Raw genomic sequence first — 12,335 nt, 5'->3', positions numbered from 1 at the left:
GATCATAAGAAACAGATGCAGGCATAGTCCAGGAGATTCCTTAAGCCTGCTCTGCCATTCAATAAGATCATGTCTATTCTTGGCTCCAGCTCCACTTCCCTGCCTGTTGCCATCACTTTCAACTACTCTGAAGACAAAATCTGGCCATATCTTTCAAGTCCCTCCATCCCAGGAATTAACCTTGTGAACCTATGCTGCACTCCCTCAATAGCAAGAATGTCCTTCCTCAAATTTAGAGACCCAAACTGCACACAATACTCCAGGTGTGGTCACACCAGGGCCCCGTACAACTGCAGAAAGACCTATTTGCTCCGATACTCAACTGTATAGGAGCAAAGAGTTCTGGGCTTGTATACACGGGAATTTAGAAGGATGAATTTATTTCTTCTCTCACCAATCGCCAACAATCCCTCGTTTAAGCCATCTATTTTAGACAAGATGTTCACACATTGGGAAAGATTAGGAATTAAAAAACTGGGATTCCTGTACTTATTCCAATCAATTCCGATTTATCTACCTAAAAATTGAAAAAAAACCAAACTCGATTCTCTGATCACAAACTTTATTTGGGATTATAAAACACACAGATTCCATAAACGACATCTATGCAAACCCAAAGAAATTGGCGGATTAGCTCTCCCCAATTTTTGTACTATTACTGGGCAACAAATATTAACAATGTAATCTATTGGATGGACAACACATGCCAACAGTTAAAATGGTTAAAAATGGAGAAAGAAGATTGTTCGCCTTTTAATATAGGCGCGATTCTTCTCTCTCCAATAAATTTGAAGAAAACACTATATGAGAAAAATCCGATTATCCATAGTACCCTACGAATCTGGAAACAAGTGGTTAACCCTTAAATTGAGACATTTATCTCTTCTATCACCGATTGCCAACAACCCCTCGTTCAAACCGTCTATCTTAGACAAGACGTTCATACACTGGAAAAGATTAGGAATTAAAAAAACTGGGAGATCTTTATGAGATGGGAACTCTTCTCTCATTTCAAGAATTACAGTTGAAATATCATCTGAAAGGTAGCCAATACTTTAGATACCTTCAAATATGAGACTATCTGAAATCATATATCCAAGACTATCAATATATGTTTCCAGACACACTAGACGAATGTACGAATAGAAACTCGGATTCAAACAAGTTAATATCATAACTCTATAACCCTTTTAAATATACAAACCCCATCATCAGAAGTAATTAGAAGAGCTTGGGAAGATGAACTTGGCCTAACAATTTTAAAGGACTGATGGGAGGAAAGCCTTCTATACATACACAACTGTTCTCGTAATGTTAGGCATTCGCTAATACAATTTAAAATACTGCACCGACTCTATTATTCAAAGTCTAAACTGAATAAGATCTTCCCAAATGTTTCTCCTATTTGTGATAAATGTCTCCTTCAGGAAGCAACTATAACCCATTCCTTTGCCTCGTGTATAAAGTTACATAATTTCTGGAGAGGAATTTTTAAATTTTTTTCTAAAACACTTAAAATAAAATTGGATCCCGACACTGAACTGATCACTCTAGGTACTTCAGAAGCCTGTTCTGAGCTATCACTATTTCAAAGATGTTTCCTTAATTATGGCCTGATAACGGTGAAAAAACAAATATTTAAATTTTAGAAACTCGCATCAGTCCCCACTGTTAAGATGTGGATTACACACATGTCTGAGACGCCACATCTTGAAAATATTAGACTTGTCTTGGCAGAAAAACCAGATCATTTTCCAAGACATGGACACCCCTCACCGATTACTTACAAGGATAGTATGGCACAACACAATTTAGGATTTAAATCCAAATATGGGTTGGGTTGGGATGGGTGAGGTGGGTGGGGAGGGATGAGAGACAGGTATATCACCACTTTTTTCTCTCTTTTGTTCTTTTGTTCTTTTTTTCTTTTTCTTTTTTTCTTTTACCCACTCTTTGGCTACACTGTTTTGGTAGTCTAGGGGTCCTATCTTTGCACATCTCACTTTTTCTCTTTCTTGTTCTTTCGCCTTTCTTTTCTTCTAACTCAATGCTAAAAAGTCAAAATTGAAGCTGTACAATAACTGTATAATTTTATATGCCGTTTGTTCTACTCTTGTACATTTGCTTCTAATAAATAAAAATATTTAAAAAAACAAAAAAACTGGGAGATCTTTATGAGATGGGGACTCTCCTCTCATTTCAAGAATTACAGTTGAAATATCATCTGAATGCTAGCCAATACTTTAGATACCTTCAAATACGAGACTATCTGAAATCACAGACTGTCAATATATGGTTCCAGACATACCAGACGAATGCATGAATAGAAACTCGGATTCAAATAAGTTAATATCGTACCGTTATAATACCCTTTTAAATATACAAATCCCATCGCCGGAAATAATTAGGCGAGCTTGGGAAGATGAACTGGGCCTAACAATTTATCTTAACGTTAGGCATTCGCTAATACAATTTAAAATACTGCATAGACTTAATAAGATCTTCCCAAATGTTTCCCCTATTTGTGATAAATGTCTCATAGAAACATAGAAACATAGAAATTAGGTGCAGGAGTAGGCCATTCGGCCCTTCGAGCCTGCACCGCCATTCAATATGATCATGGCTGATCATCCAACTCAGTATCCCGTACCTGCCTTCTCTCCATACCCTCTGATCCCCTTGGACACAAGGGCCACATCTAACTCCCTCTTAAATATAGCCAATGAACTGGCCTCAACTACCCTCTGTGGCAGAGAGTTCCAGAGATTCACCACTCTCTGTGTGAAAAAAGTTCTCCTCATCTCGGTTTTAAAGGATTTCCCCCTTATCCTTAAGCTGTGACCCCTTGTCCTGGACTCCCCCAACATCGGGAACAATCTTCCTGCATCTAGCCTGTCCAACCCCTTCAAGAAGCAACCATAACTCATTCTTTTGCCTCTTGTATAAAGTTACATAATTTCTGGAGGGAAATTTTTGAAATGTTTTCTAAAATACTTAAAATAAAATTGGACCCCGACACAGAATTGATTACTCTAGGTACGTCAGAAGCCTGTTCTGAGCTAACATTATTTCAAAGACGCTTCCTTAATTATGGCCTGTTAACGGCAAAAAAACTAATACTTACATTTTGGAAACACACATCAGTCCCTACTGTAATGATGTGGATTACAAACATGTCCGAGACACTACATTTGGAAAATATTAGGCTTGTCTTGGCAGAAAAACCAGATCAATTTTTCAAGACATTCTTACCAAATTATTACAAGGATAGCATGGCGCAAAAAAATTTGGATTTAAATCCAACTATGGGTTGGGTGAGGTGGGCGGGGGGGGGACGAGGGGCAGGTATATCTCCGCTTTTTCTTTTTTTTTTTCCCTTTGCCTCTCTTATATCTTTACTCACTCTTTGGCCACACTACTTTGGTAGTCTAGGGGTCCTATCGTTTCACTTTTCACTTTTTCCCTCTCTTGGTCTTTTTCTCTTCTTTTCCCTCATTATCAGGTTAAAAGGTCAAAATTGAAGCTGTACAATAATTGTATAATTTTACATGCCGAATGTTTTATTCTTGTACAATTACTTGTAATAAAAATAATAATTCAAAAAAAATGAATTTAGAAGGATGAGAGGGTATCTTATTGAAACATGTAAGATTATCAAGGGATTGGACACGCTAGAGGCAGGAAGCATGTTCCCGATGTTGGGGGAGTCCTGAAACAGAGGCCTCAGTTTAAAAATAAGAGATGGGCCATTTAGAACGGCGATGAGGAAAAACCTTTTCACCCAGAGAGTTGTGAATCGGTGGAATTTTCTGCCTCAGAAGGCAGTGCGGGGCGATTCTCTGGATGCTTTCAAGAGAGAGCTAGATAGGGCTCTTAAAGATAGCGGAGTCAGGGGATATGGGGAGAAGGCAGGAGCGGGGGTACTGATTGTGGATAATCAGCCATGATCACATTGAATGGCTGGTTCGAAGGGCCAAATGACCTACTCCTGCACCTATTGCCTATTGTTTACTATTTTGTTTCACAATGGACTATGCTGAGAATATGAATAATTTTCTTGCACTGTTCACCTACCGTCTTACCTTGTACTCTATGTTCTTGGTCCACTTTAGCTATCTGTGCCATTTGGCTTAAAGGCAATTAGAAGTGTATAAGACACCACATTTATGCCCAGGTTTCTCATGCTCAAACATAAGGTAAAGGCTATATCACTCCTCGCCACAGATCATTTGTTACGATATTTGTGCAGCACAGTGGCGCAGTGGTAGAGTTGCTGACTTACAGTGCCTGCAGTGCCAGAGACCTGGGTTCGATCCTGCCTACGGGTGCTGTCTGGACAAAGTTTGTACTTTCTCCCCGTAACCACGTGGGTTTTCTCCTTTGTAGGTTAATTGGCTTGGTGTAAATGTAAATTGTCCCCTGTGTAATTTGTCCCTTGACAAATTTACATTGTCCCAAATGTAAATTGTCCATGCTGTATCTCTAAACTAATATACTAATTATCTCATCTGCACACAACCAATCCTAAAACAGCTGATTCAATTTCATAACATATTGTTCCAAGAAAATTGCCTCAATTTCTCTAAGCCCAACTTCAAAGCTACCATTGTGAGTTTTTATTTGTTTATATCGGTAGAATGATACTGCCTTTAATTATTATGGTATTTTTCATGCTTGCCCTATCTTGATTCATTTCTTGATAGCATCTCTTGATTTATACTCTCCCCTCTAATACAGCTATTATTAGGGAGCCTGTCGGGCATTCATACTAATCTATTTCCCTTGCACGCAAACTGATTCTACATCCTGATTTTCTGAACCAAGACAATTTCTCACTCCAGTACTGACCCCATCTTTTATGAGCATATTTACCCCTAATCTCCCTTTTGCTTATTCTTCTTTCAAAATGTCAATGCGTTAGAGTGAGGGGCAAAGCAGGCAAAAGTAAGGAAACTTGGCTGAAGAGGGAAATTGAGACGTTAGTCAAAAACAAGAAGGGTGCATGGGACAGGTATAGGCAGCTGGGATCAAGTGCATTCTTGGAGGAGTTTCAGGAACTAAGTAGTAAACTAAAAAAGGAAATCGGAGGGGCAAAAAGGGGCCAGGAGATAGCTCTGCAGGTAGCATTAAGGACAATCTCAAAAGATTTTATAAATACATAAGGGGGAAAAGGGTAATTAGAGAGAGAGCGGGACCTCTCAGGAATCAAAGCAGTCACCACTGTGTGGAGCCACGGGAGAGGGGCAAGGTCCTAAATGAGTATTTCTCCTCTGTATTTACCGAGGAGAAAGACAGTAGGACGGAGGAAATTGGTGCAGTCACTGGAAGTGTCTTGAGAGCAGTCAGGGTTACTGTCGAAGAAGTACTGAAGGTACTGTCGTGTTTGGAGGTAGACAAATCTCCAGAGCCTGATCAGATATATCCGAGGACATTGCGGGAAACTAGAGAAGAAATTGCAGGAGCCCTGGTTGAAATTTACGAGTCGTCCTTAAATACAGGAGAGATGCCGGAAGACTGGAGGGTGGCAAATGTTGTACCTCTTTTCAAGAAGGGCTGCAGGGAAAATGCTGGGAACGATAGGCCGGTGAGCTTACTATCTGTAGTTGGTAAGTTACTGGAGTGTATTCTGAGGGATAGGATATACAGGCATTTGGATGGGCAAAGGCTGAATAGAGATAGTCAGTATGGTTTTGTACGTGGGAGTTCGTGTCCCACAAATCAATTTGATTTTTTTAAAGACGTGACCAAAACGGTCGATGAGGGCAGAGCTGTAGATGTTGTGTACATGGACTTCAGTAAGGCATTCGACAAGGTTCCATATGGTAGGCTGCTCTGGAAAGTTAGATCGCATGGGATCCAAGGAAAGAAAGCTGAATGGATAGCAAATTGACTCCATGGAAGGAAGCAGAGGGTAATTGTGGAAGATTGCTTCTCAGACTGGATGCCTGTGACTAGTGGTGTGCCTCAGAGTTTGGTGCTGGGCCTGTTACTATTTGTCATCTACATCAATGATTTGGATGAGAACATACAGGGCAATATTAGCAAGTTTGCTGATGATACAAGTTAGTGGTTGATAGTGAAGATGGTTGTGAACGATTGCAACAGGGTCTGGATCGATTGGCCACGTGGGCGGGGGGATGGTTGATGGAATTTAATACAGAGAAGTGAGAGGTGTTGCATTATGGGATGTCGAACAAGGGCAGAACCTACACAGTAAATAGTAGGCCTTTGCGTAGTGTTGTAGAGCAGAGGGATCTAGGTGTACAGGTGCATCGTTCCTTGAAGGTTAGGTCGCAGGTAGATAAGGTGGTCAAAAAGGCTTTTGGCACTTTGGCCTTCATCAGCCAGAGTATTGAGTATAGAAGTTGGGAGGTCATGTTGCAGTTGTATTTAGAATATTGTGTTCAGTTCTGGGCACCATGTTATAGGAAAGATATTGTCAAGCTTGAAAGGGTTCAGAAAAGATTTACTAGGATGTGGCCAGGATGAGAAGGTGTGAGGTATAGGGAAAGGTTGAGGTGGCTGGGTCTCTAATCCATGGAGTGCAGTTAGACAAGTACATGGATAGGACAGGTTTGGAGGGATATGGACCAAGCGCAGGCAAGTGGGACTAGCGTAGCTGGGACATTGTTGGCTGATGTGGGCGAGTTGAACCGAAGGGCCTGTTTCCACACTATCACTCTACGACTCTACTTGCCATCTTTGACTGTCAGTATTTCTACTTACAAGGAAACCTTTCAAATTCCTTTAGATTGAAATTATTTGATAAAATGCTCACTGTATTATTTTTGAATACACTCACTTGTGCCAGTGGAAAGCCCACAAGAAAACCTGTTCTGCCTGTTGCTTCTGAAACGTCTATGAAGAACAGACTACTTTAAAAAATAACTCAAACCTGAAATGTCTCATACCTCACTCATCATTTGTACTTTCCATGGTTATTCCATCGTGGCACAAGATTCTTTTGAGCAGGGTAACATTCTAATTCTATTTTCCTGGAACCCATCATCGATTCACTGTTTTAGGAACTATGGACCCTCCACTTGTCTCCATTCTTTATGCCAGACTTCCCCTCTTGTTAAATAAAAACAGGAAAAGCTGGAGATACTCATCAAGAAACATTGATTATTTTTTCTCACTTAAGAGGCAGTGTTTCAAGTCACGGACCTTTCATTAGTTCTGATGAAAGGGCATCAATCAGAAAGGAAGAGCTGTTGCTGCAAGTAAGATTCTTGTTGTTCCGTTTCAGGATAAATGGCAATAAAACACACTTGACTCTTGATCAACCTAATAGGGTCACGACCCAAAACGTCACCTAGATCAGTCTGAACAAGGATCCTAACCCAAACTGTCTTGAAATCAGTTATCACGTTGAACACAACATTAATATCATCCAGTGTGTAAGAAGGAACTGCAGATGTTGGTTTAAACCAAAGATAGACACAAAGTGCTGGAGTAACTCAGTGGGACAGGCAGCATCTCTGGAGAGAGGAATGGGTGATGTTTCGGGTCAAGACCCTTCTTCAAACATCAAGTTCACGTTACATTTATTGTCACATGTACCTATTGGCACAGTGAGATTTGAGTTACCATACAGCCATACAATAAAAAGAACACAATACACGATAGAGTTTAACATAAACAACCCCACACAGGAGAATCAACGTCCCCACTGTGAGGGAAGGAAATAAAGTTCAGTCATCTTCCTCTTTGTTCACCCGTGGTCGGGGCCTTGAACCCTCCGCAGTCACCGCTATGGGCAGCCCGATGTTCAGGCCCTCACATCGCAATGATGGAAATCCGACATCGGGACGGAAGAACCCTCTCAGTGGCTTGGAGTTTCCTACCGGAGACAGCGGCACCCGAAGTCCACAAGCCGGGCTGGACGGAGCTCCAACACTGGCGATCCCAGGCAAAGGATCCCAGGACTCCGCGATGTTAAAGTCAGCACCACCCATGGTTGGAAGCTCCGCAAACCACAGCTCCACGTCAACTGGCCCAACACTCCAGGGCTCCACAAGGCGATCCCCAGTAAGGCATCGCCCGCTCCGCGATCGAATTCAGTGCTGCTCCGCTGCTGAAGCTCTGCCCGGTCACCGGCAGGAAAGGCCGCGCCAATCCAGCTGGTAGGCTGCGAAGGGGGGGCGAAGATGCGACTCGGAGAAAAGAAGCATCCTCGACCAGGAAGTGACTGGGAAATGGTTTCCCCCTTCCCCTCCCCACCTCCCCCACATAAAACAAAAGGCTAAGAAACCTCCAGGAACATACTTTTAAACAAACTAAAAATAACAAAAAGGGTGAAAGGACGCACAGATTGCTGGCGAGACTGCCGCCCACAGCGCCACCCCATGACTCCCTGCTGCCTCATTTAACGCTCGGTCACACACTAAAATAGGTCAGATAACTGTTTTACCATCACCAGCAAAACAGATTTCATCCCTCCTTCCACTGGTTCCACAAGCTCTCTTATTAATCTGCTTAATCATTGATAGAAGAGGATTAGGACAGCACAGCGTATTCGGTAGAGACTGTCAGCTCTTTCCCACTTTCCCCTGTTGTTATCCCACACCTTTAGCTTTTCTCTCCTTTAATTATCTACTCACTTCCTTTTGGAACACAGCCATTGGATCTATTAGAACATAGAACAGTACAGCACATAATAGGCTCTATGCAGCACGTGGCCAAATTAAACTAATCCCATCTGCCTACACGTGATCCACATCTCTCCATGTCAGGTCATGTGCCTGCTTTAATTCCATTCAACTTTCCCCACCCTCACCTTCATCCTATGTTCTGTAGCATTTCATGTTTCAACACTGGAAAAAACACTGATTATTTATGCCTCATAATTTAACCGATTTTTTAGTACCTATCAGGCAGTGCATCATCGTAACTAATTGTTTAAAAAATCCTGCTTACGTTTGTGCCTTCTAGTTATTTATCCTTCAAATTTTAAACACAAATCCTCTGCTCTATATAAAGCACTGAACTCATGGTACTATTAACCATTTACAGGCAACCTTTGCACGGTATTCCCAGAACATCATCTGTATCTTGATATTTTTTAACATGCAGCCACATCATCTGATAAGCGTCAAAAAAAGCCAGTTGAAAAAAAAGTTGAAAAAACATGTAACTTCCGTGAAAGTGACCCATTATTCACTATCTCTGTTTTCTTTGTACTTGTGCATTTTTGTGCCATCTGCATTGCTGGAAATGGTACCCAGTGCAAACAAATTTATAATAATTAATGTACATTAAAACAGAAATGGTCGCAATACTGAGCTCTAGGGATCATCAGTTTTGATGGGAAAAATATCTTCCTCCAAAGTCAGTTCATTATTTTAGTTTAGTTTATAGATACGGTGCAGAAACAGGCCCTTCAGCTCAACGAATGTACCGACAAACGAACCCCGTACACTAGTGCTATCCTATACATGACGGACAATTTATCAAAGCCAATTAACATCCAAACCTGTACATCTTTGGAGTGTAGGAGGAAACCGGAGCACCCAGCGAAAACCCACAAAGGAAGAATGTACAAACTCTGTACAGACAGCACCCATAGTCGGGATGGAATCCGGTTCACTGGCGCTGTAAGTCAGCAACTACCACTGCACCACCCAAATATTATCCCTCAATCTATTCTGTATCAATTCTACTACTACCCTTTTGTTCCATTTTTGACATATAAAATGCCTCACACTCGTCTCTTTTATTCTACGTAAAACCCCTCTCTCCTCTCTTGCTCATCAGCCTCATTATTCCCTCGGTCATTTGTACCTTGTACCCTCCAACAGTAATTGGCCACTTAAAGAAATCTTTCAGACATTTTCAGCATCTAAATCATAATTTGCCCACTGCAACACTGGATAAAAATAGAGGCAAATAGAGAAGATATTTTTTCTAACAATATCTTTGTTATGGATTTCTTTAAATTCTATTTATGAGAAGGAAAATCGATTGTGGTCAGACTTTAAAGTTTCAGATAATAACAAATTCAGTCATAGTGGGCCGATGGAAACAGGTCCATCGGCCCACATTGCACACATCGACCAACATGCCCCATCTACACTAGTCCCACCTGCCTACACTTGGCCACCATCCCTCTAAACCTAACCTATCCATGTACCTATCCTCTTAAACGTTATGGCTTAAAAGGAGATTTTATTACCTTCACTGCCATAGTTGAGGAAACAGCTTGGATGTTACTAAGCGGGGGATATAAACGTCCTTCAGCCAAATGTTTCTCAAGAACTTGCTCAGCTAATGCCTGCAAAACAAGAGCAAAAACACACGTAAGATCCAGCTTTCAGTAACATATTAATATAAAAGATTCATCCCAATGTGGATTACAGGAATTAATTTAAATGGATTTAATATGTAATTTTAAACTGAACATCAAGTTACAAGCAAGCAGCTGAGCACAATGATCATTTGTGACTTCACCCTCTGCAAGTTATGATGTTTGCCCCGCACATTCAACCATTACTGTGCCAAATTAGCTTGTGCCAAACAACATCCCTGGGATTGTTCTTGAGCTGCAACGATATCACAAGCTCCACTCCACTAGTTCAACCTCCACTCCTGCCCGCAAAGCACCCCTGGTCACTGATCTGGTTGGTTCCAGTTCTCTTGCCCTGAACACTGATGGGCCACCATTCCCCAATCCCAAATGTAGGGCGTAACCAAGCCCTAGGAAGGTAAGCGATCTGTAAAGCAGTAAGAGGATGAGTCTTGGACAAACTGTTGGTAAGAGATTAATGTAAAAAATTGGTAAGAGATTAAGTGAAATCGGCAAATTCATGCACTTTCATGCTCTATTGCCGAGAAATTTCTGACAATATCAATAGTCTGTGAGAATTATTTTTCCGCAGTAGAAGCTACATGAATTCAGTGTGGTTGTTTTCCAGTTTGATGGACAATGTCTTATGTTATAAAGTTTGTTTTCTGTGCCAAGCAAAGTGTGGAAAGTTGGATGCCATTTGCAAAATATGTAATTTTCAATAAAGAGGTCCAATTTTCATGATCAACAAACCTGACCTAACTAAAGCAGTATATTGAACCCGAATAGCAAAATCACTTCTGAGTCAACAAAATCAAACTAACTTTACATGAGATTTGCAATCCCTAATTCAGAAAATGTGATATTCCCATGCTTAATGGCATACAGATCAGTGATGTGTGGTGAGGTCAATGGCTGGGGAGGCACTGGCTAGTATCAGTGGCCCGGCCCTCCCTGTGTTGATCACCTCATCTCCCCGGGGAGAGAGAGAGGTGGAGCCGGGGCTGTGTGCGTGAAGCACGGCGACTGGAGGGGCGGGAGCGTTGCCCTGCAGGGCTGGCCTTAGAAGGTGTGGGAGAGAGGAAGGAGGGAGCGAAAAGAGAGGAAGGAGGGAGGGGAAAAGAGAGAGAGGAAGGAGGGAAGGAAAAGAGAGAGAGGAACGGAAGGGAAGGGAGGGAAGGGAAGAGGACAAGGGAGGGAGAGGGTCAGCGGTGGGAGCGGAAGCCAGGGTCCGGGAGAACTCGTGTGAGCTGAGGCCGAGGTTTGTAAACGTTGCTCCAAACCCCAGCCCGGCCCTCCCTGTATTGTTCACCGCGTCTCCCCGGGGAGAGAGAAGGGTGGAGCAGGGGCTGTGTGCATGAAGCACGGAGACTAGAGGGGCGGGAGCGCTGCCCTGGGACTGTAAGAAACCTCCCCCAGTCCCCTTTCTCCATTCCCCCTCACATCCCCCTCCCCGTCTACCCCTTGCTTCCCCCTCCACCACTCTCTCTCTCCCCCCCTCCACCTGGGGTAGATTTACCCAAGCCGCGAGTACATTACTCCAGCGCGGGGCCCAATTGGGAGCTCTCCACGGCCCAGACACTCCGAATCGACCGCTACAAATCAACAAATCAACCTACCATTCAGTGCTGCCCGCGGCTGGAAAGCCAGCGCCGCCAGCGGTGGAATCCAGTGCTGCGCCGCCGCTGCTGAAGCTAGCTAACGTGGAGGGAGAGTGAGGTAGCGTCAATTACATGGGCTGAGCCTACGTAATTGATGCTTACTCTTCCTCCACTGGCTAAAGACACACGCTCCCTTGTGAGGCAGATGTGATCGCTGCCTCCCCTGGTGCTTTTTCATTGCAGATTTATGATGAGACCAGCATGCCTAAATTTAATATCTTTATATGTGAAATGGGTTACCTGGACTATGCAAGGTGAAGACATGTAATGAAGGGGTTTACAAACATTACATTGGTGACATACATAGAGATAGCAACAGGCACACGCTTATTGCCCGCGCTCCATGCATTTTTTGAGGGGTTGTGCAATCGGAAGGGAGAATCAGCTCA

At 42.6% G+C, this 12,335-nt stretch overlaps 1 protein-coding gene across 1 annotated transcript in view; it reads right to left on the bottom strand.

The window, feature by feature from the left end:
* me1 (malic enzyme 1, NADP(+)-dependent, cytosolic) overlaps positions 1–12,335 on the bottom strand; it is a 354,758-nt gene that overhangs the window by 2,401 nt on the left and 340,022 nt on the right. Inside the window, exon 13 of the mRNA XM_055635901.1 lies at positions 10,175–10,273. Coding sequence (XP_055491876.1) covers positions 10,175–10,273 — 99 coding nt within the window. The remainder of the gene's footprint in view (positions 1–10,174; positions 10,274–12,335) is intronic.

The sequence above is a fragment of the Leucoraja erinacea genome, chromosome 5 (genome assembly GCF_028641065.1).
Source record: "Leucoraja erinacea ecotype New England chromosome 5, Leri_hhj_1, whole genome shotgun sequence".
In the NCBI taxonomy this organism is placed as follows: Eukaryota; Metazoa; Chordata; class Chondrichthyes; order Rajiformes; family Rajidae; genus Leucoraja; species Leucoraja erinaceus.
Note: the sequence above shows the minus strand (reverse complement) of the source record. Positions and strands in the feature narration are given on the sequence as shown.